This window comes from Falco peregrinus, chromosome 1, assembly GCF_023634155.1.
Source record: "Falco peregrinus isolate bFalPer1 chromosome 1, bFalPer1.pri, whole genome shotgun sequence".
Classification (NCBI taxonomy): domain Eukaryota; kingdom Metazoa; phylum Chordata; class Aves; order Falconiformes; family Falconidae; genus Falco; species Falco peregrinus.
In genome coordinates, this window is record NC_073721.1 from 40,456,631 (window position 1) to 40,479,064 (window position 22,434).

At 42.7% G+C, this 22,434-nt stretch overlaps 1 protein-coding gene across 2 annotated transcripts in view; it reads right to left on the reverse strand.

The window, feature by feature from the left end:
• Window positions 1-10,409: 10,409 nt before the first annotated feature.
• GPR107 (G protein-coupled receptor 107) overlaps window positions 10,410-22,434 on the reverse strand; it is a 36,740-nt gene continuing 24,715 nt past the window's right edge. For both annotated transcript variants that reach the window (XM_055796751.1, XM_055796746.1), the window contains 4 exons: window positions 20,702-20,751; window positions 19,875-19,958; window positions 18,902-19,026; window positions 10,410-12,557 (listed from right to left, as the gene is read on the reverse strand). In XM_055796751.1, the coding sequence (XP_055652726.1) occupies window positions 12,461-12,557; window positions 18,902-19,026; window positions 19,875-19,958; window positions 20,702-20,751 (356 nt within the window). In that variant the 3' untranslated portion in view covers window positions 10,410-12,460. The remainder of the gene's footprint in view (window positions 12,558-18,901; window positions 19,027-19,874; window positions 19,959-20,701; window positions 20,752-22,434) is intronic.

Here is a 22,434-nt window from a genome sequence, read left to right on the forward strand (position 1 = left end):
GAGCTCATTAAGGCAGAATAGTATAAAACCACCATCATTGTGTCCCAGCTCAGGCACCCAGCAGCGGCACACCCTGGGGGGACCACCAGGAGCAACAGCACTGAGAGATGGGGGATTTGCAGCGCAGAGCTGCAAGGCTCAAGGCTCGTGTCTACCCTCCAGCATCTCTTCCAGCCACTACCAATGTTTGCACTGCTTTTAGGGACAAAGGCCCTTCTGTGACTCTGGCATAGGTCTCAGCAGATTTCAGTTCAGTCCACAAATCTGCTGCAAAATGCCCCATGCAGCCCCTTCCTTTGCTGCCCATCAGCAATACACCAATTTTTGCAGTATTTCCCTTCATCTGCGGTCACTGGGCTGTAACCACGTTGCAGCAGGGGTGTCCTGCTGTGTGCAGAGCACAACCTGTCCTGCACCCAGCTGAGGAGATCAGGCCAGCTCCAAACCCTCCCCCTGCAGCACAGCCGCTTTAGCATAAGCTCTGCTGATGCAAAACCGATGGTAAAGGCATTTAATTTTATTTAAAACTCTACCCTGCCTCCACCGCAGGGAATGCTGAAGAGAGAGCTCAGATCACCCAGATGAGAGGAGAAAAATAGTCAGAAATGGTGCAAGCCAGTCACTTTCTCTTCCTAATTATTAGCTTTAATCCTATTATTGCTTAAATAACACCAACAGTGGCGTTTTCTGAGATGCAGTGACATTTCTGCAGCCCAAGGAACACAGCCCCAGTCTGGAAAGACTCTTGGGGCCAGCAAAATTGACATCTGAACAGTGACTGGGGTACAAAACAATCCTGTCCAGCTGAACGCAGTCAGTGTACCAGGGAAGGAGCTTGGCTGGTTGCTCAGAGAGGAAAATCCAGTGCTTGGCCAGCCCCTGACAGCAATTTTGCTTTGCAGGTCCTTTTGCATCTCTCGGCCAAGGCAGACCTCAGCAGCCCAAGCAGTGCTCACACCTCCCCACCGTCAGCAACTGCAGCACAAGCTTGCAGCCAGCCTGCGCTGGCTTTTTTATTAAGCAGCCACATATGCTGCTCATGGTGCATCCGCTGTTTGTTCACCATACTGCAACATGCTGCCATAGAAATGATTATTCCCTGGGCAATATTTGCTGTCCCTGTCGCAGTCAGAGCAGGGTCTTGCTTATGGAGAAGCCACTACCTCTCCTGCTGTGCCACCACTGACGCTTGAGATGGGATCCAAGGATGCTTCATGCTCTGACTGCAAAAGCTGGGAGCTGCGTGGCCGTGTCTGTGCTGCAGAAAGCTTTTGCTTCCTCAGATATTCACTTAAAAGTGCTTAATAAAACCACTGCGTCCTTTTTCCCTAGAACACAGCAAGACTGACAGGCTTAGCCATGCAGCCTTTTGTTCCACATGGGCTCACCATGCATGCTTATTAAAAGCACGCAGCTCAGACACCATCATGGAGGTTTTCCCCAATGCATCCTTCTTGATTTGTTAAGATTACAGTCGCCTCATGGGAATAGCACCGCATGCAAGTGGCAATGTTCAGTCCCCCAGCTCTAGTGTACTCATTCTCTGTGCATTATTGTACAAAGGTCTTTTCTTTCCCCCTTCCTGATGTGCTCAGATTTGAAAAAATCAGTGGTATAACACTGCCCAAGCACAGCATTCTCTGGACTCCTACCTCGGGCATGGCTGGAGCCAGGCCACGAGTGGGGCTGGAAAGGGGGCATGGGGTAGTAAGCAGCATCCCACATGTGCACTCTTGGCTGTGCACTGACACAGCAACTGCACTGGGAAGGCAGAGAGAGGCAGGGGCTGGGCTGAGCTAGGTGGCAGATCTGCAACCCTGCTCAGCTCAGCCCCCGACTCTCTTCTCCACTTCCCAGGGCTGGATGAGGCTCCACACAGGGTCCACTCATGCTCCAGGCTTCACCAACACCCGTCTGTCTGTTACTGGCGTCTTTGTGGTCAGTGTCACCCCCAGAGCTGTCAGCTTGTGAACATCCCTGTTCTGCATCCACCCACCCAAAAGCTCATCGAGAAGGTGCTCCAAAACCAACCAACCATGTGAATGAGGAATCTGTTACTGGAGACAGCAGCAGCAAAGGCAAACAGCCTGGCAGTGAACCCACGGAGCAGAGCTCACATAGCCTGTACTTTGTGCTTTTTAATGAAAAAGCCAAGTTTTGCTAAGAGCTTTTATGTGCCAAAGCAGGAAGTCAGTCAGCAGGGGAGTGGTGAAGCCTCAAAGCCTAGGATGGGGAAAGTACATACACGTACAAGATTAATTATATCAACTACAAAAATAGTTACTATTTTAAGGTTAATGCTTAAGTGACCTGACTCTGAAAAAGCACCAAAAGAAATTATTGGCATCAGTTCTGGCTGCTCCACCAGACAAGCCAGGTCACTGCTGGCACTAAGTGCCATCAAACCAGCTGCTTTTCAAGGAGATTTGGAAAAAAAAAGCCAGTAGAGTAAGTTCAACATCCTGGTGCATTCCTGCAGCGGGCCTTCCTCTCCGAGGTTTGCATGCTTAAGGATCCTAAACAACTAAGAAATTGGGATTGCAGAAGGAAGGAATGCTGCAGGAATGCAGCAGCTAGTCCTGGAGACATCCTCAACAGTGCCACAGCTTCCCAGGCATCACACGGATCTCAGATTACAACGATTTTACATAAGTGTATGACTTCAAGACTGTGGGCAGCTTTAAATGGGACTCCATAGCTTCAAGCTCATTAACCAGTGCATTCCTGAAGCTCTTTTAAGCCTGACAAGATGTGAGCAGTGCTGCTCTTGCCTCACCCCTGGTCTCACTGGTGGCCACAGCAAGCACAACAGGTGTTGGCAGTTATCATTGTAACTGTTTTGATAGCTGAGCTATATATGACTAAATAAGAAAACTCTCGGAAATCTAGATTTATAAACCAAAATACGGTGAGACTCTACCTCTAGCAGACCTACTGGCTATCACCATTATAAATTCATTCCAGATAGCACAGCATTTTAGTGCCAATACATACAATGGCTTTAGAGGTAACGCAACAGAAAAAACCCTACCAGGTTTTTTGGTAGGTAGCAGCAGGAATGGTGCCACACAGGCTCCTTCCCCAGGAAACAGAATTGCAGATGTTGACATGATGGCCAAATACAGAGGAAGGCCTGGAAATGAGCACAACTGTGCCCAGGCTGCACGTACAGCTGTCTTTCAAGACTGACATGCAGACAATGTGCTGAGCATTAAAATTTGCTATGCTATTAATTCCTCTGTTAAATTCTGGTATATTTTTTTTTTAAAGACTGTATGCCCTTTACAGCCTTGGGGCTGTGCCTGTTAGCTAATGCATGAACGTGGAAAGGGTGGCTGTGGTAAACTCATCAGCTGTTCTCCCAGTTGCCTGCCATGTGTAGCCAGCAGTTGGCTGAGACAAAAACAAGCAGGAGGAGGTGTTGCGATCTTCCCTTGTGGCACAGCACAAATCACAACTGGCAACTGGAAACCACCTTCTTTTTCTGCTCCCAGGTGCTGCTGTGGAGCAGCCCGAGGAGCAGCATCAGCCAGGGCTGGTCACTGCTGACCTGGTCTGGTTCTAAGACAAGACACAAGCCTCTTGAGCATGGTGAGCAAACTGAACTGCAGCAATGATGTCTGTCCATCTCTCCACCCAAGCCTCACCCTGGAGACTGTTAAATTGAAAAAAACCAAAATCAAAACACCCACAAATAACCCACCACAAACAAAATGAAAACCCATTCAAACATACAAAATCAACCTGTACCTACTCTTAAAATCTTGTTAGCATAACAGGTTGAGCTATTGCCTCCCACAAGGCTGCTCTGATTCATGGCTACACACAGGCATTGTGTGCCTGGTAAATCCCAGCAGATATTTCAGCTCAGTTTTTGCAGCAGCAGTTAAAACCCTGACTTATTAGGAATACAGATTAGGGTGCACACACTCCAGCTTCATTTTAACATAGTACTTTTATGTTCCTGCTATGGAGTGGCCAAGCTCACTTAAGGCATCTACAAGGTTTAATAGTAAAAGAGAAGTGAACCCCCAAACCAGAAATTGTGCATGCAATATACTGCACACAGAGATAAGCAAATAGAAAAAGACCGAGTCAGGTGTTTAGTCCAACTCACAGCCAATAAAGGGTTGTTCCCTACAGTATATTCAGCAGTGATTTGTCCAGTCTAGTGTTGATTGTCTAAAACAACACAGAACCACCTCCAGTTCTCCAGGGAGATTGTTCGCAGCCAAGCCAGTCTCATTGGCAAAAGGTTTCTCCCAACATCTTGTTTTCCTCTATTACATCTCACCTCACCACAGCTCAGGCCTTGAGCCACACTAATTAATTTCCACTCATTTCTGTGGTTTCATCCCCAAGCAGCCATTTTGTAACATGCTACATCTTCTTGCCACTCTTTAAGCATCACTTAGTCAAGATTACAGCTTTAGTTGTCATAATCTTCTGTCATTGCCCAATTCTCTTGTTTCAGTCACTGCAGCTCTTCTTTGTAGTCCCTCCAACTGGGCTACCACCTCCTGGTATGAGATCCATCCCAAAGCAAATAAGTCTGGCTTCACCCAGGAGATGCAGATCGGTACCTTCACAGCCACGCTGAGCATGGAATGCCTGCCAGCTTCACAGAGCTCCCGCAGAACAAAGCATCCCAAGCAGCTCAGGGGAAGAGGCAGCTGAGGCACTGACAATTGCTCTTCCACACACCCCTCAGCAAGTGGCAGGTGCATACACGTTCTTAGGGAGATATGCAGCCAATGGGATATCGTGCCACCCTACAAAAGTGACTCAGGACTCAAGACAGTATAGCAGATCAGCACCCCAGAACAGTGTCCTCGGGGACAAAAAAACCAAACGCCTTATTAATACACTTACCCTTGCCACAGGAGACCTGTGGTAACTGCCTCTCTCATCGAGGATGCTGGAAGCCTCTTTGCCAAGCTCAGCACAATCATCCCAAGACAGCACTAAAACAAATTTCAAGACATTCCCTCCATTCTGATCCTCACTTATGCCACCCACCACACCTGTAACAGCCTCACCACGCATGCCTGTGTTTTTTCCAGCAATACAAGAGCCATCTCATCTATTATGGCTCAGCCATCCCACAGGTGAGAAGAGTCACAAAAAAAGCAGTGTCACCCCAAGTTACATTATTTTCCATGGATAAGAGGGAAGAAAACAAAGGGATGATATACATTTGTTACTACTTAAGAGACAAAGGCTTTTGTGTGTCTTAACTGAGGACTCCAGTATCAGGATCAGCTGCGCCAATACAAGCTGCGTTATCATCTCTTCTGAACAAAGCAATTGGCTTTTATTGACCATTTACTATAGAGGGCACTACAACATGCTCCTGCTCATTAGAGTCTGTCAAGACAGAAGGCAAAGAAAGGTAAAAGCAAGATTTAAAGAGAAGGCAGCTCTTTGCAGTCATGAAGATAATCTCACTAGAGCAAAAGCATTGACAGCAGGCAGCTTGGACTACAATAAGGAACAGCAATTGACTAAGTCAGAATTCAAAATGCTAGAAGAAAATCCTTAAAGCAGGTAGAACAATCTACCTCCCCTGGATAGAAAGACACCTACAAACCTACATCCAAACACAGCACATTGAGAGAAGCTTGGTTTGGCCTCTGGTTTTATTCTCCCCACTATGTATCTACCAGACAATCTTCACATACAATAGACCTTAAACACTAGGAGCTCTGTTACCACAAAGATGATCAGAGGGCTGGAGCACCTCTCCTGTGAAAACAGTCTGAGAGAGTTGGGGGTTCTTCAGCCTGGAGAAGAGGGGGCTCCAAGGAGACCTCAGAGCAGCCTTCCAGTACCTAAAGGGGCCAACAAGAAAGCTGGAGAGGGGCTTTTTACAAGGGCATGTAGTGATAGGACAAGAGGGAATGGCTTTGAACTGAAAGATGGCAGATTTAGATTAGATGTAAGGAAGACAATTTTCACTATGAGCGAGGTGAGGCACTGGACCAGGTTGCCTAGAGAAGCTGTGGATGCCCCATCCCTGGAAATGTCCAAGGCCAGGTTGGACAGGGCTCGGAGCAACCTGGTCTAGTGGAAGGTGTCCCTGCCCATAGCAGGGGGGTTGGAACTAGGTGATCTTTAAGGTCCCTTCCAATCCAACCCATTCTATGAATTACGGGCTTTTTCTTTTTCTCTCTCCTTGGAGAAAGTAGTCTGAAATCAAGCTTCCACACCCCCCCATAACCTACACTTGGTCTCAATCTCAAGCATCCCACAATTTAGTCCCACTTTACACACCCCATCTCTAGCATTTAATCTTCATTACAGCTAAGCAATTTTTTGGCCCAGTGTAGCTAACTCCACTGGACATTGCAGTTAAAGGAGGGATGAGTTTAGCTGCTATCACTTTAAGGGGGAATGTTTTAAAAGGCCAAATACATAAGAAAGAGAAAATGCAGAGGATGGTTCCTTTGGAGAAACCTAACATCCAAGAGCTACCTGCATGAAATAGACAAAGGCTACTCCAGTGCAACAACCAGCTGTCACCTTCATCACATTAAGTTTGTTTTATCCTACAATGGGGTATTAGTAAGCCCCAAACCCAGCTACTTTTAATAGTTTAGTTCCCTGGTAAAACATCACCCACCCAAAGGCTTGAGGCAATGCAGAACTGGCTGCCTGAGATTTGCAGGGTAAAGAACACAGGCTATTTTTGGCACTACCCCTCTGTAGGACGACGAGAACTACAGGCTAAACTGTAAGAAACATCTTGAAGAGTTACATTTTGTGGTGAAGGACATATGCTTTTGAGGTGCGGGGGATTATCAAGAAGAGCACTTGACAGAAATACTTAGCCCTCCTCATCCCTGCCAACCCAACCAGTCTGCAGAACTAAAATGCATAGTTTGATCCTGACATCTCAGGAAGAGAACTACTACAGCAGGAAGAACTACAGAAGTCCCCAATCACCCTCAGTCTAGCCTAAAAACAGATCATGGACTTGCCCTTTTGAGATAGTATGGCCAGATCCACAAAGGATCTTAAAATACAGGTTGCTACCCTTAAATTGTATCTGGTCACCAAGGTTCAAAGCACCAGCTCCTTGCCCTCCCTTGAACGGCAAGCTGACACCAAGCCCTGTGGAACGAGGCGACCACAATGCTGGCTAGCAGCAACAAGTCCTGGATGTGCCTGCCTTCCTGCATGCCCAAGACTGCAAGGCCATGAGAAACACAGTCCACAAAATATTGCCTAAATTCAGCTTACAAAGCTGAAGGAGGAACTGGGCACATAGACGCACAGCTGTAGTACCCAGATATCTTTCAGCTCAAGAAAACACACCTCAATGAATCCTACCGTGGGCGACTTACAGGAAAGCTTTTCCTCTAGAGAAGTTTCTTCCACACAAGATCTTTTGTGATGCAGTTGTTAATGGCTGCAAATGGAAGTTGGGCACGGGAAAATGTGGACTTTTGAATCAATGGATCAGTTTAGTTGCTGGCACTTCAGAAATGGAAAATGAGATGCATAAAGATTAACCAGAAAGAAGTTTAATTTCACATGTTTGCACCACAGCAGGGAAACCAAGTTACACAGACCATCCTGATTTGTATCCACCTTGCTCCTCTTCAAATACCGTCTGTTCTTCTTTATTAAAAAAGTTAAAAAAATACTCAAAAATCCATTTGTTCATCTGAACACGAACTGAGGAACAGGATATTTACAGGTCACCAGACCTCCTGGAACTGGACACCTTGCTATACACAGGGAAATCTGAGTTCTTTTGGAGGTCATTTACTAAATGAATTCAAAGCTACATTGTACAAGGTGGCCTAAAGCTGCTTAGTGACACGAGAGGATCTAGAATTAATTATTAATAGTTACTAAAGGGAAAGGGAAGCTATTTAGACCCATACTCTGTTTTGACAGAACACACACCAGCCTAGTACTCCAGTATCCTAGCTACAAGACAAAGTGCTTCTGATAATGTGGATGTCAGGCTCTACTTCATTACACAGAGAGCAGAACAGAGTTATTTCCCTGTGGGATTTATTTATTAAGAGTTGTCCTTTCTACACAATTGCTGCAGTCAAAACATAAACGGGCTCTTGAGCCAGTCAACCTACAAGGAGTGACTCTCTTCCCAGCCACGTTCCTCCAGTACCACCACTTTACATGTGAGCGAGTACCTCAATATTTCCCTTCAATCCTGTTCCAGCCCCTCACAAGTATGTATCTCACACAGTTCTTACAGTATCGTTGCTCTATCCAAGTGAGAAACCATAAAGGAGAAAAAACCCACAGCTTCCCAATACTGCTAACTAGAAGCGATTACCAAGCCTACAACAGCATCATATCCAGCAACTACAAGAAAAGCCAGATTAGTCCGATTTAGAACAGTTTTCCAGCAAGTCAACCCCAGGGAACACAAAGAAACATTGGTCAAGTGCCTCTGGGCAGCACCCCTTCAGTTTTCATGAAACATTCAGATTACTGAATTTACACACAAGGTCACAGGTTTTAGACAGTGTAAGTCCCATTACATTTCAAATATCACTGTACCTTCCATCTACTGCAGACCACAGCTCCATGCTCTTTTTATTAAGGTGAAAAATGGGGAAACACTTTATGATTAAAGTTGAGGTCATAACACAGAATCAATAAAACACATTTCCTTTAAAGTAACAGTGGTCTGCCAGCTACCATTACAGGTCAAACTGATGGAGACAAACCAGGTAGACTGAAGAATGAAGTATTTCCTTCCCTTCAATACCTGTACGAAGAATGAAGTATTTCCTTCCCTTCAATACCTGTACGAAGAATGAAGTATTTCCTTCCCTTCAATACCTGTACGAAGAATGAAGTATTTCCTTCCCTTCAATACCTGTACGAAGAATGAAGTATTTCCTTCCCTTCAATACCTGTACGAAGAATGAAGTATTTCCTTCCCTTCAATACCTGTACTATCCATTTAAAAAAAAAAAACACAAACAAAACACAAACCTAAGCAACTTCAGTTTTCAGAGCTCAACAGAACATACCAATACCCAGTACTTGCTTCAAATGCAGCTGAGTGATTTTCAAACATACAAGAAAACCCCCTTTCTTGTCAATTTAATTGTCATTGGCCAGACTGCATTTCTCTTCTCCAAGGGGAGCATACTGTAAGGAAAACAAGACTTTAACACACTAAAAATCTTCCATTAGACTTTCACCAAACGTAGTGTGCACACACACTAGAGTAATTAGGACATCCCCTTTCATGTCCAGAAGGAATGTTACGGTGCTTAAAAGATACATGGTGAATGCATACTTGTGCTAGAGAGTCTATTAGCTTAGAAAAAATACATCTTCCACATTACTAGCTCCAAGACAAAGTACTGCAATGCAGCAAATTTTTACAACATGATCCCAGAGTATGCCAGCATGGAAATCCAGGAACAGGGCTCTCAGCTGGAGAGAAACACTGAACAATGCACTGCACAGATCACGACATGCTGAGTTAAGATTACAACATGAAAGAGCATCTTAATAGAACAGCATGTGGCTTCTTGAGCTCAAACTGTTAGTTTTGGGCAAGCAGCAGCAATGTTCCAGATGACCCCATTATGTCTCGCTTTCAGTACATCTCTTAATAAACCATCAAGGAAAACATTTTCAAGCCTGAAGAATGCAAGAAGCTGGCAGTTGCACTGCAAGGAGGTTTCCTCTGGAAGACAGCTTGCTGAACAGTTACAGCAGGAAGGAGTGCATCAGTGGTATTTGCATGTTATCAGCAGCAGGGATTTATTATAACCTACATTACAACTGAAGGCTGAACCAATCTCATTTTTGTCTGCGGAGGATGCCAAGAACTCCACTGCAGCAATATATGTGAATGTGTTCAAAACCATTTATTCTGAATTGTGTCAGACCTCCAGGACCCCTGTCATTATACCGCTGTGTACTGACAGGGTGAGTTTTAGTTGCTCACTGCAGTACAAGGCAGAGAGAAGAAAATAAGGCTGTATCCTAAAACTATCTGTAAGCCACAAGCAACTCTTATTTTCCCTCCTTGTGAAAGAGCTTCCTACCAGACAGGCAGTTATCAACATTTGAAAGGCAAGCACTGTGATTATCCCGCCTGGTGAGCTCTAAGGTGCTGCATTTCACTAGCAAGAGAGTCATGCACTCCCCAGTCATGCAGTTGTAGGTTGGCCTTGGGAGGAAGGGGGAGGGAGTAGCCCTCCCTTTGATGCTTTGCGGTGCAGCACACTTTGTGCCGTGAGAGCACAACTGCAGCCATCCTCTGCATCCTCCAGCATCCCAACCACCATCCAATCCATCATACAACCCTGCAAGACAAATTTTTCTGACTTGCTCAGAGGAATTCCACCAGAAAAAGCAGCAATTCACTTTGTAAATGGCTGCAATAAGAATCTTCTATCACTGTGTTTGACCTGCACATCCACATACATTTTCTTTACTAATGCTTAGGTCTGACTAGTTGCTGCTGTACCGCTGGTGAGCATCCTGCATTGTACAACCAGCTTCAGCTGGCACTTAGACAGCTGCTGTAGCTCAGGCCTGAATGTGGAAAAAGCTCTTCTAAAAACAGAGTACTGCTGTGGCTTTTCAAGACAAGAAGAATTCATCCATTTTCTGGCCTTTGACTAGTGAGCCAGGGACACCATACACAACTTCAGCAAAAAAAGCGCATACAAAAAAAGAAACCTGAGACTAAGAACCAACACCTAGGAAAAGAGGAGTAAACAGAAGACAATGCTGCTCTTCAAACAGCAAGTCTTGGTACAGACCGCTCATTTAGGAGCTCTACAATCCCTGTTCAAGACCAACAAAGAAGTGGTTCAAGGTTCCAAGGAAAATCCTCCTTCTAAACCTCAAGTTATGCCCCAGAGATGTAGTCCCTTCAGTCAAAAAGCAATTCCTAGATGAGTTTGTAGGAGATGCTGGCACATCCAAAGCACTATGATGCCTCTCCTTGTGACCCTGACAGAAGCACTTTCCTCAACAGCACCATACGTCAATGTCTCTACATGAATACTAAGGCTTCTGTGGGTCAGTGAGTTATACTTAATTTATTTTTCTTAAAGCTTATCCTCATTACATCAGTAAGCCACTTCCATCTCCCTCCAAATTTACAATCACGTGCTATGCCTTACTACTACAGCTATGGGCACCAGCTTGCCTTATTAACAATACTAGAGTACAACAGATAAAACACACATGGCATTCGTAACTTGTTTCTGAAGACTCCACTGCAAATTTGCAGCTAATAGTCAAGACTTCCCTATTCCCCTGCACTGAGGTTCTGGTCATAATATTCCCCTTTCCTGACAAAAGCCATTGAAGACTGGGAGCTGCAGCTGCCTAGTTTTGGCAGCAGTACCATTTTGACCAGTTCAGCTCACATCAAACTACAGTATCACTAATCATACTTAGCCAGAGATGTACAAGTAGCCATCCAGAGAGGCTAAATAATTCAGGATAACAGTGAATGAGAGATTTATGCTGCAGTACATTTGTGAAACAGATTTCCACTGGAGATTCTGGTACTGTTTATACTGTGCCAGAAAGGAGTGTCTTTCAAAATACCTCAAAAATATTTTATAAAGCAGATCAAAGTGCTCTGGGTCACAGCTTGAAATTAAATGTTTAATGGCAGACCCCTAAAAAGCAAGCATCAGTCTTACACCTCTTGTGTACTTCTCGTCAGATGGGTGTGAATCAAGAACAACTCCATAAACAGCGGAGAATTTACACAACTGCTTATTGCATTACAGGCTACTGCTTTTAACAAAGAACAGTCACTTGCTTCCTGTATAGCAATACATTTAAAAACCTGACACATTCAAATGGATACCTGCATGGATAAGACAAGAAGATACTTACCAACTTTCCCACTGACATGAGTAGTTGCAGAAGTCATCTGATACCATACCCTATTCAGTCTCTCAAATAACTGCAGTTTTTCTACTCATTTGTTTTGCAGCAAAAGGAGAGTTTATAAAAAGAAAAAAAAGTATTTACTTCTCTTGTCTTCTTTTCCCACCTTCTGACATGCTTTGCAATTCCCAGTATACGTGTTACATAGCGAGCGTGTGTGTGTATATATATATATGTGCATTATATAAAATACATACCTTACATACACACTAAAGGTGTCTCTTCACATCAGTATTCTTCACGTTCTGAAGAACGCAACTGCAAACAATTCAAAATACCTAGCCACTCCAGAAAGGAGAAAAAAAAAGCATAAGCTACCCAAAAATCCCTAGGAAAGCTTTACACTCCTTGCAGGTACCACAAAATCCCATTTCCTATGATCAGAGGAACAGGTATATTTCTGCACTGCTTTGCTCTCCCTAGACACACCCCACTCTGCAGTTTCAATGTTGGGAAGTGCTAGTTGCTCCCTTTCCACTGAGAGTAATATTAATAAATTAAAAAAGTGTCTCTGAAAGTGCTGCCTTAGTCCAGTCCATCATGCTGTGCTTTCCCATTCACCCTGTGGCTCTGCTGAACCATTCACCACTTTCTTGACCTTCTTCATGCCCTCCATTATTCCAGAAGTTGTCACCCTGGAAGAAAAGGAAGAAACATCAGAACAGAACATGAACTGTACCATCCATTTCACCAATAGCCCATGCTTGTCTTCCTGTGCATATCAAGTAACACTTCTCAGGTGTTTACCAAGGCCTAATAGTCTCAATGTTCAATCTCTCCTATTACTACCATTTTGCGGGCCAGCTATCATCTTGTATGCAACACTGATGAGTGCTGGGAGCAAGGCCACTGTCCTGGAGAGCCTCAAGGCCCTTCCCATCTATTGTTAAACTAAACCAGCAAGTAATATTTGCTCATACTTGAGAAAAGATAGCAGGGGTGGTTAAACAGTTAAACCAGGTGTTCATTTGCTTAAGTTTGAGCAGCTTGCTTTTAAAAAAATTTTTGCTACACACCTGAACACCCTTAATTCTGTGCATTGAAGACTTTCTTCTGCATTTGCAATGTTTTTTATGGGTACAACATATACAAATGCACACATAGTGGACAGTGCTCCAAATGAACCTTATTAGCTTAATGCACACCAACTCCTGTTAATAGCAAAATTAATCAACAGCAAAAAAACAGAAGAGTGGTCATCCTTTATTATACCATCCAATTCTGGATTTGTAGTTCAACGGTCAGATTGCCATGACAAAGCCTCATAATCCTGTTCAAACATCAAGCACACTGAACTTTATCCAGCCAGAACAGCACCACTCCCCTCAGAGCCAACTTAGCTATCCAATGAGCTCTGCAGCCCAGTAGCTTTTTCTGTTGCTATACATAACAGGCTATTTGCATGCACAAGACATTTGCTTTATTCTTTTGCATGATGTGATTCTCATTCCATACAGGTATTTTTTCCCCACACATGTGCTACAAAGGTTATCTGGGATGCTGAAAGCAAGAACATCAATAGCTCAGTGCATTCACAAGGGATGACTGGAAACATACATAAACCTGTCCTATTCAAAGATGCTGCTGTCAGTCTTTGTGTGCTTTCACCTGTCATTTACCATGTAAGAATACTTTATTTGATCAGACTAGCTAACAACATTTTCACAGTATCACCCTAGAGAAGTAATCTTCAGATACACTCTTCTGATAACGTCCTTAGTTCCATGTTAGGTATCAGCTTCTGTTCATGTACTGTAAAAATAATTTACTCAAACTGATGTGTTCAGTGACTCACTAGCAGTCGCAGTACTGGGATCCTCAGTGGTTCAGACACTTTAGAGTGGGCCTAGATGAGCTTGTGTTTAAGGGAATAGGGAAAGGGTCAGGAGAGTACAGATCAAGTAGCAGCTTTATTCCCTATTGAAATAAAAATTAAAAAAAAAAAAGGAGAAGAGTAAGCAGATTGCTTAAAGGAGAAAGATGAAATTAGTAAACAGTAAACATTTGCCTTGAAAAGATCACATCAAGCTCATCAGTACAAAGAACATGTAGATCTCGTAAGTCCTTTCTCTTGACAAAGGTTTTCCCCAGTCACACAAGAAAAAAAATCTGGGGAAACATGAGCCAGACAACTAAAGCAGATGCATAACTAGTTGGAAAAGCACACTTTGAGATGTACTTCATTGTTTCCTGTCAAAAATAAAACACCACCAAGTGTGGTTCCAGAGAGGTCTGTCCTGGGTTCGCTTCTATTCAATAGTTTCAGTGATTGCCTGGGTAATGGAATAGAGAATTGCTTATTAAATCTGCAGAACACAGTAACAGCTACGTATTTGAGAACAGGACAAGAATGCAGAAAGATTCTGACAAATCAAAAATTTCATTTGAAAAACACGGGGCAATGCAGAGACAGCTACAAAGTGTATACTTCAGAAATCAAACTTCATAATTACAGAATAAGGGGTTAAGTATTAAAACTTCAGGGAGAAGCTAAGATTACAATGGACTACAAATCAAAAAATGAGCAACTAACATAGCAACGCAACAACAGACATACTGACATATATAAATAGGTGTTTTACACTTACACGACACCAAAGTAGCCCTAACACCCAACTCACAGCTATTGTAAGATCTCACCTGGCACACAGCCTAGATTTTAGCATTGCACTCCAATACAATTACAAACCCACTGCACACCAAGATGATGACAAAAGCGGTAAGAGGTTATGCCTAAGAGGGGACAATCCACTTTGTCCTGTCCTGTTCCTCCATGAATGTATAGACAGCTACATACTGAAAACACAGCCAGGTAAAGTCATGTTATTTGTTACCAGAGAAGCCATTTACCTTCCACCCCCCACCATGACAGCAAAGAACTGGGAGACTTCAGGGTGGATTCCTCAATAGTGAAAGGTAAAGACCATCTGATGAGCACTGTTCTTGTCTCACAACAAGTATGTAGTGTAGCTCTTGGGTCACCATTTTCTCAAATTGTTTGTCTACAATGGGCAATTCCTCACCCTCTCAAAATCAGTTCAGTCAACACATTTTAGTACCCAGTAAAATAAGGCTATCAGCACTGAGACCAAGGATGCTGCAATTCCCATTCTAGTCCTCTGAGCAGTCTCAGGACTTCAGTTCTGAACTGCAATACTGCAAGTAAGTGCTCCTTGCCTGCAGTTTGCTGAGCTGCATTTCTAGTCTACAAACTAGCAGCAGTCAAAATGCAACAAATCCTTCCCTCTAAACCACCCCTCTACAGAGAGAATTTTTTGTGGCTGTCAGGAGGGATACCTATCACAAATGAGGCACAAAAGGAGTTCCCTGAACACTCCATTGCACAGCAGTACGTGCTGTGGAAATTTCAGTTTTCTTTCCCACCCCTGGCATTGTATCCAAGGTATCAAGGAATGGCTAAACATGTAGAAGCATCTTCAGCCCTGCAGTGGCAGATCCCAGCTGTCTCTTCTGTTTTGGTGGTAGTTTGTGTGGTTTTTTGTTTTGGGGTTTTTTTGTCCAAAAAGAAACACTGCAACACTGCCAGCAGCCAGCCTTCACAAGCTCTTGCAAACTGGTGTGAAAACTGATCAGCCATTGAGCAAAAAAGCCGATCTCTGCATGGGAAATATGTTAGGTGAAGAAAATCACTTCTAACAGAGCATCATGAATCAGTCTGCCACAAAGCGCAACTTGAGAGAAAGCAGAGAAAAGCAGGCAAACAGGACTTCCAGTCTCAGCACAGAATAGATTGCCTCATGATACAGTGAGAAACTCCACATCCCAAGGCATAAACAAAGGTAGGTCAGTGTTACCACAACAGTTCACTATGTTGAGGCTGTTTTGGGTGTTAAGGAAAGACAAAGCTAGTGTCCATGCACTCAGCAAGATGGATTTACCAAACTGAGAACAAAACTTTTCCTGCAATTCCCCCTCCAGTGGAAATATCTTAACCCCACATACATGTATGAACATCTTCTCAACCGAGATCTGTATGGGGAAAAAAAAAAAAAAAAAGGCATGCTTTGGTACCTAACATTTAAAGCAAACTTACTTTTGTAGTAAGTTATTTTACTAGCTCAGTAAAAAAAAACCAAACCTGCTTCCTTTTCCCTTCCTCACCCCCACCTCATTTAATTGTACTCTTTATATTTTTGTGTTCATGCCCCAGAAACAGCATTAGGACTGGAAGCCTGACAACTCTTTCTGCCAAGTGTAGCTGCACCTTTTCAGAGTACTGTAATCTAACAAACTGTCAGCAACAAGCCCGCATACTGACAGAGTGGGCGCTCAAGAGGCTGCCCAGCACAGAACACACAGAAAGCCACTTTATTGATGATGAATGGCTACTGACCCTACTTGAAAAAGAACAGACTGGTCCTTAGTTCAGGTTTATTTATACTCTCCACCAGGACAGCTTCTTTTGAGCTTGTTATAACCAAAGAGAAAGTCCTGTAACTTTTGTGGATGCTTTCTCCCAAGACGTAGCTGTGTTAGCTGAAAAGACTGACTACAAGTTCCCTTTGCTGTTCTTGACTTATAATTTATTTTTGAAAGTTGCAAGAACTTACAGAGGGAGGATCTGTGCCCTATGTTGCTTCTATCACAGACACCCTAGCCTTTGGATTTTTCTTGAAAGCTTGCAGATTTCCACACTACCCTTAATTTTTACATTTACTGCCAGACTGAGCTTTGTCTAGTTTGTGCTGCATGAAAACAGGCATAAGATCTATGCTTAAAAGGTCCTATTTTTTGTTGGAAGACAAGCAAGCCTGGAAAACAAGCTTGATAACCTCACGGCTATCTCCTGTGTTGGCTCATAGGAAAGTTGAGTCTAAAGAAACTGACTGCTTCTGCAGCAAATGTTTTGAAGAGCCTGATTTTAACAAAAACCCTCTGGGAGAGGAAAACCACCATAAAACCTGGCAATAAGACATGGCAGAACACCATGAAGTTTGAAGTTTGCAGGCTTTTAACTTCTGCCACAGTCTCTGAAGACAACTGGGTATTTATCACATAAGAGACAAAACACACTCATGCAATGGTTAGTCAGGATGCTGTCAGGCACTTAAGTCACTTGCTCAAATAAGCCTTGATATTTTTCCCCTACAGAAACACCATTTAGTATTTATAAAAGCAAAAATAGGAGCAGCAAGGCCAAGTCAACAAGAAATTCAATACACTTTCATTGCAGTGCTTCACCTGTCACAGATTGTGTATACACAAGCTTTACAGATACATGCAAACTTCACCTCCCTGATGCAGCTGGGGAAGGGAGAACAAGACACAGATTACACCATACCAAGCACCCAAATAGAGCAAAACTTCTGGTGAATCAGATGAGAAAAATTCAAGCAGGCCTAAGGGGAACAACTCACAAGGCACAACAATGAAAACTCCCAAGGCAAAGAGCAAAATGTCTTATTAGGAGAAGGTCCACAAGGAACTCTGATCCTCAAGTTTCTAGTAATGTCTATTTCATTATGGCGAGGTATAAATCACTTCATTAGTTCATTAAACTTTCTCCTGCTTATTTCTGGCAGATTCTCCCAAATTTAGAAGCTTCTCTAATTTACTGAAATTGCTAAATATGAAAGGTGCCATATTATTAGTCCTAAAAAAGCTCAAGTAAAATTAAGCATGTAACAAAGTTGAAATTCACTCTAACAGGCAAAAAAGAAAAAAGCTTGTTTCTGTATAAACACAAATCCTACCACATCTTCCAGTTCAGACCATGCCTTCCTGATGTGGATGTTTACTTACCAGCTTCCAAACTGAAACTTACATAAACCATTTAAACACCTGTATGTGACAGTGATTTTAAGGTCACTACCCACTAGTTGGATTCCACTTGTGCAATGACAGATTTTATGGATCCAAAGCAAAAATAGCTAAGCATCTGGAAAGATCTTTGTTACTAGAGATACTTACAAGAAATTAAACCACTTGCATGACATTTCAGGTGGATTCTATGATTCAAACCCCCTTGTAGCAATTTCCCAATAACATCCATTCCCTTCTGAGCTAACGATGAGGGCAAACACACTCTGACTTTTTTTTTTTAATGTTTTGGCACTTAAAAATTGTAAGTGTTGCTTTGTTTCACCCCAGATCAAGTAGAAGTGATTTGCCAAACTGCAAAAATTCTTAGGAACAGGCTTTTGAGCCTGTACGTGAAATACAATTGTGCATGAAACGTGTAACTACTAGAGAGATTAGGTTAGCTCTGCTCCTGTTAAGGCAACAGACTCTGTGGCAATCATAGCTCTATTCAATGCTTTTAGCATGCTGAATTTCTTAGGGCAGTTTCTATTACAGTTTCAGAAATACCACTCATTTTTTAAGTCCTCAGAAAACCACTGCAAAGAGAATGACAGGGACTTAGGCTGAGCCCTACTTTATAATTTCTCCAGACTAACTCAGGTACTATTGGCGCCTCATGGTTTAGCAGCAAGGAATAGAACAGGGAAGACTATTGGTAAAAATCCATCTCCTCAGCTGAGTGTTAAAATAAATTTCTTCAAAGCTACAGGCTGAATGACAAGGTAGATAGGACGTGACACCATGCTTATTTATAGTCTGTAGATTAGCAGTTAGTTTTTGTCATTGGTTTGGTGTTTTTCTTTGTTTTTTTTTTAAATATGAAGCTTTAACAATCTGTAAGGCTCAGTGTTCAGCAACACAGATTGAACACAGAAGCTTTTTTATTTTATATTTTCAAGGGCACCTTTTTGCCCCATGAAAAGCTTTACCATCTTATTCCACATTACTGCCATATCCACCTAGAGGCTCCTATGCATATCAGAAATCTCTTTGTTAGTTGAATACACACTAAATAGATACCTCATCTTTAAACATATGGGCAGATCCTAATCTTTCTCAAAAGAAGGATTTAGAGAGATGAAAGTAAACTCTTTTTGAACATTACTTTTCTCAAATCAAGAGAGGAGGTAAAAAAAAGGTGGGGAGGGGTTCTTACACAGCTTCCATCTCCAAGTCATCCTCATCGTCTTGAGAGAGTTGTAGATAAGGGTTGTCTGATGCTGGACGGAACTTGTACCCAGTGAGTACAAAGAATACAAGTGTGGCCATTTCATCCAGCAGCTGCAAGTAAAAACAAGATTTAAGTTCACTCCTGTAATCCTTCATGGTCATGAAACATTTATCCTCATTCATAAGGTTCAAGATTTAAAGGCCAAGAGGCCTCTGCCATGGCAGAAATAACAAAGCAATTACCGTCCTGTTATCATTAATCCCAGGCTAAAGGCTGTCAAACCCTTTGTTCTTTCAGCTTTCCCTGCCACTTTAAATACAGTTACAGTTCTAGCCATCACTCCAGTGCTTTTAAATAACTATGGCAAGACTTGGCTTTTAAAGGGGGGAATAGTCATCCCTACATTGTTTTGTATTTTCAACAGTTCATGTGTTCCATAGACTCCCTGCACAGTTACTTGGATTACATGTTAAGAAACCAAATGTTTAAAAGTCACTCTAAATAAATAAATAAATAAATAGATAGATAAATAAAGCTTTGTAGATGGAAGAGTGAAAGCCTATTTCACTGGCTCCCTGGGGCCTCAATTACACAGGGCAAACCTGACTGATTTTTTTTTTTTTTTCTTCTTTTTATGTTCTTGATTAATTTCCTTCAGACATTTTTAAATTGAAAGACTAAAAATCAATAATGCAATTACTTTTAGACATCTCATGTATAATCCAGCAGCCTTGCTGGACAAACGTAAAACTAAAAATATACTCTTGCCACTTCAGTCACATCAGTGATAAAAATCAGGAGGAGACAGGGTGCAGCGCTGTGCTTTGAGATGTTCTACTATAACATGACAAACAATTTGCACTGGATTTTTTTTTTAGTGCAGTTACATCTAAAGAATAATAGCAAAAAGAAAAAAACATATCAAGGAATGGATGTATTTTCCTTTGCTGACAAATACCTGGTATAGCCATTTCCACTGGAATGGAACAGCAATCTTTATGAGAATTGCAATGATCCGTGTGAAGTAAATGTAACACACAATCTGGGAAGGAAAAGAAGAAACCATGATGAGAGCAATAGCATCACCCTTATAGAACCTGTTTTTCCAGAGAAATAGCTCAAGCAATTCCCAGACAACTCATGCCAGACTAGCCTTATTATGCTCCTCAATAAATATATGGAAGATACAGGCTGAGGGCTCTACTGATTGTTGAATACCCAAATGACTCCAGCTATTGCGAACATGTTTAAGTTACAGCAGGAAACACTAAGTATTACACTTTTGTAGAACTTGAAGAATCCAATTGTAATTTATGACTCTTACCACTTATAAGAGTCTGAAATGAGGCTGTTGGAAATCATTAAGAAGCCTACGTTCTCCTGGGAGATATGCTCACAGCTCCTAATGACATAATCAGAAACTGCACACATGCATCTCAAGGCACCACTTGGGCCCAAGTTTAATTTTTAGCAAGTTTACAGTACATTGCTCAAGCCCATCAATTCAACCGGCAGCTCAAGCTGTCTCCAGAGGAAAACATCAACCATTACAAATGGCTGGAACCACTTCAAAGATAGACAGAAAGATACAGCTAGAAAAAGAAATAAAGCTGCTTTGAGGATTGTAACCCAGTTGACTAAGATGCCAAAGCACAGCACTTGCCCCAGAACTGGGAACATCTCTACCACATCCACCACCTACAGTAGCTTCCAACAAGTAATCCATCAAAAGGCTTGAATGGCTTTTAAGTGCTCTTTATGTATGCATAAAGGTTTTTTACTTACCATAACATAGTAATGTCTAAACAGCTTCAGCTTTGCTAGGTTAATGGCAGCTATCAAGAGAACACAAAAGTCCATCAGAAAATTGTTAAAATGAGAGTTTCTTTTGATGCTTGTCTGCAAGGTAGGCAAGTGGTCAAGACTAGGACTCTGGCAATCCCTGACTAGACAGGGTTGACCCATAGCCCACTGGGGACTCTGAGGAACGCCACTCTTGCATGTGTATGTACTGGACAACTTGTAGGTTGGGGTGAGTTCCTCTTGAAAAGGCAACTCAGATCACTTTCACACTGGATTTTATATACATACACTCTACCAATAAAGAACCTTCCTCTATCTGTATATAGCGAACTACATACTGTCACCTCACTCAGGCCAGAAAGGCCACGCCACTTGACACTGTCTCCTAGAAAATTTGTACCTTTTCTATAGTACTGCCTGACCTGCTCTGTGCCTTCAGCTGGCCTGAGCTACTTTGAGGTAATCGTGGCTCTGGAAACCACTGGCTCTTGTCAAACAACAGCAGAAGTATTTTAACATCTAAGTAGTATTGCCTGTCACTTGTAGCTCAGTCACAACTTAACAGGTGAAATAGTTCTCATAGCAAATGCATGTGTTTCAGTCACAAGCTGTGTAAGCTAAGGCCCCAGGCTAACCTATGTTTATTGGACAGATTACATCAGCTCTTGAGGAACACAGCAGATATTCAGGTGAACAAGCAGAGGTCAACAACCAGATGGAACAGCTGTCAACTCTGGTTTGAGAGTCAGGTTTTACAGGTGCAGCATGATTACAAATACAGACTCCTGGTGCTTTCGTGACAAGAGAGACAAAGACTCCAAGACATGCTGACAGCATACAGAAGTGCAATTCAGAGCCCACGAACATGAGCTGCCCGTTAGAAAATACTGCCACACTCACTAGTATTCCCTCTGAGCCCTCATTTTTTTAAATGAGATGTGGAAGTGCAACACATCGTGCTTAAGTTCATCTGCACTCCCTCACAGAAATCACCTACTGCAAAAAGCAGATTTATAAAAGGATGCATGTATTTGCACGTCAGGTCTTCCAGGTTCACAACAGTACAAAATACAGTATTACACATCAGGAAGAGGAGGGCTAACAGCTACACAAGAAATGCTTCACTGCCTGTGGCAAACACAACACAGAACTGCAATGTCAGATGCAGCACAAACTCTCACAGGTTCTCACTACATAAGCTACAGTGAAGACAGACAACATTCTGTTATAAACCTACTTTGTATAAACTAGAGATCAAGTGGTTTCAGGAGAACCACTGGAAGCTATAGACACTGAGATACAAGCCCTCCTCCAGCAGATGTACTAAAACAACAGCACCTGACTAACACAAGGCATCAAGTGACTGACAGGTAGATCAAACTAAGCTAACAGCAGTTTTGATTTAGTGCTGGCTAGTGGCTTCTACATATTCCCAAACAGGATGTTGAACTTTTGACAGAGCACAGGGCAGACCAGTAAGAGAAAGCAGAGCCAGAGCTCAAGAGGGGGAAAAAAACCAACCGAATCTTATTTGTGAAGGAACACCAAGTTCAGTTCCATAAAGCTAAAGCTCTTACTGTGCAACACTCATCTGAACACCAATCAGATTAGGGGCAATCTTACAGCACAATATGGCAGAGGAACACCATCTCACAGATTTGGGAGGACACTCGCTCCTGGACTACAACATGAAAACCTGAACACAGAATAGCATC